General features: G+C 48.8%; 1 protein-coding gene across 2 annotated transcripts in view; it reads left to right on the plus strand.

The window, feature by feature from the left end:
* LOC118341051 (proline-rich nuclear receptor coactivator 2-like) overlaps positions 1–1,634 on the plus strand; it is a 4,416-nt gene that overhangs the window by 2,090 nt on the left and 692 nt on the right. Inside the window, exon 2 of one of the 2 annotated variants that reach the window (XR_004797399.1) lies at positions 26–1,025. Coding sequence is in view for 1 of the 2 variants with exons in the window: in XM_035679224.1 (XP_035535117.1) it covers positions 26–502 (477 nt within the window). In the remaining variant the exon portion in view is untranslated. Of the gene's footprint in view, positions 1–25; positions 1,050–1,634 lie in introns of those variants that run through there. The other variant, XM_035679224.1, reaches the window with a different exon arrangement.

Raw genomic sequence — 1,634 nt, forward strand, 5'->3', positions numbered from 1 at the left:
AAGAGTCTGTTTCTGTGTTTTTTAGCTGCTGAACTCCAAAGGTGGCAGATTGGAGCGAGGGACCATGCAGCCGGGTGGCCAACCCGCCTGCAACCTGCCCAGACCTGATCAGGTCACCCAGAACGGGATCACGCGGAGCCACAAGCCCAAGCAGGCCCAAAGCGCCGCCGCCTGTCCCGCCACGAAGAAGAAAGATAACAGCAGCCCGAACAAGCCTTCTCCGCTCCGCCAGCCTCCGCTCCGAGAGCAGAAAAAGCCCCTCCACGCCTCCAACAACGTGAAGATCTTGAACACGCCGCCCGCCGAAGCTGCGCTCGAATACCTCAAAGACGGCGAGAAGGTCTACGCCGGCGCGAAGTTCAGCGAGCCGCCCTCACCGAGTGTCCTACCTAAACCGCCCAGCCACTGGGTCGGAGAAAACGAGCCTCAACAGAGCAACCAAAGCCGAGAGCAAATGACCGTTCACCTGAAGTCGCTGCTGAAGGTTCAGGATAAGTCGTGACCTCAGATCGGAGCCGACCTATCCGACGTGTGATTCGCACAGAATGCCGACAATTGGAAAATGAGCATTGATTGAAATTAAGTTTGGCCTTTAACACACTGCAATACAATATAGGGAGTTTTTTTTATATATACTGTAGTACAATTTACCATAATTCAACATGCTGCCTGTATTCGTGCACATTTTTGAGATGTCCTGTTGTTGCTGGAGCTCCGACCGACCGCGCTTATTCTGCCTTCTCGCTGGCAGAGGAAAGAGGGAGCAATGCTTGTGTCGTGATTGATTCGCGAAAAAACGTAACTGTGAGGAAGTCGAGGTCGTCTCCAGCAGCGACGCGGCCGGTGTCTCAGGTTTACATTATGTAAAGTGACGACGGCACTTTTCTTCGTGAGCACTTGTGAAAAAGGGCAGCCTCGCGTTGATTTGACTTTTTAAAGAGTAAATGTACATAATATAGTGTGAACATATATTTGTGTATATTTTTGCTCGTTGTTTTAACTGAGATTCTAGTTTTGTTACTGAGGTTTTTCCAAAAAAAAAAAAAGAAGTCCCCTGCGAACTGAGGCACTTTGTTACAGCTCCTTCAGTGTGAGACACAGCGGACGAGAGAGAGACTTTTCTTACTGATTTGCATTGAAAAATCGGGAAGGGCGGGAACATTTTGATGTTCCAACTCTTGACCAGCCAGCTCAGAGCGCAGGAGAGAGGACTTCCACACCTCCGCGGTTGGTTACCTCTCTAAACGGCTCCGATAGGAATTTCCCAGCTCGGTGGCTGAAGTTCCCCTCCCTCCCCCCCCGAACACGGGTCCAGCCGGTGGAAAGCCGAGCATGGAATCACCCAAGGACCACATTTTAAAGATTTTTTCCAGTGTTTAAAAAAACCAGCTTAGTGTGAAACAACAAAAAGATGCTGTTTTTAAATGTACCCGCTTAATGTGAACGTACTCTGAGTCAGTGAAATAGAGTTTAAAAAAAAAGAAAAAAGAAAAGGAAAAAGCACTCATGTCTGGATTGCTGGATTTACTGGCGTTTTTTTTCAAGCACTGGTTGTGAAGGCGTTTCACATTTTCATCTTCGCTTTTTTCGGTTTCGCTGAGGCTTCAGCAGGCCTCACAGTCCCTGACTTCCAT

Source organism: Morone saxatilis, unplaced genomic scaffold (genome assembly GCF_004916995.1).
Source record: "Morone saxatilis isolate NCDOM2014 unplaced genomic scaffold, NCSU_SB_2.0 Contig7, whole genome shotgun sequence".
In the NCBI taxonomy this organism is placed as follows: Eukaryota; Metazoa; Chordata; class Actinopteri; family Moronidae; genus Morone; species Morone saxatilis.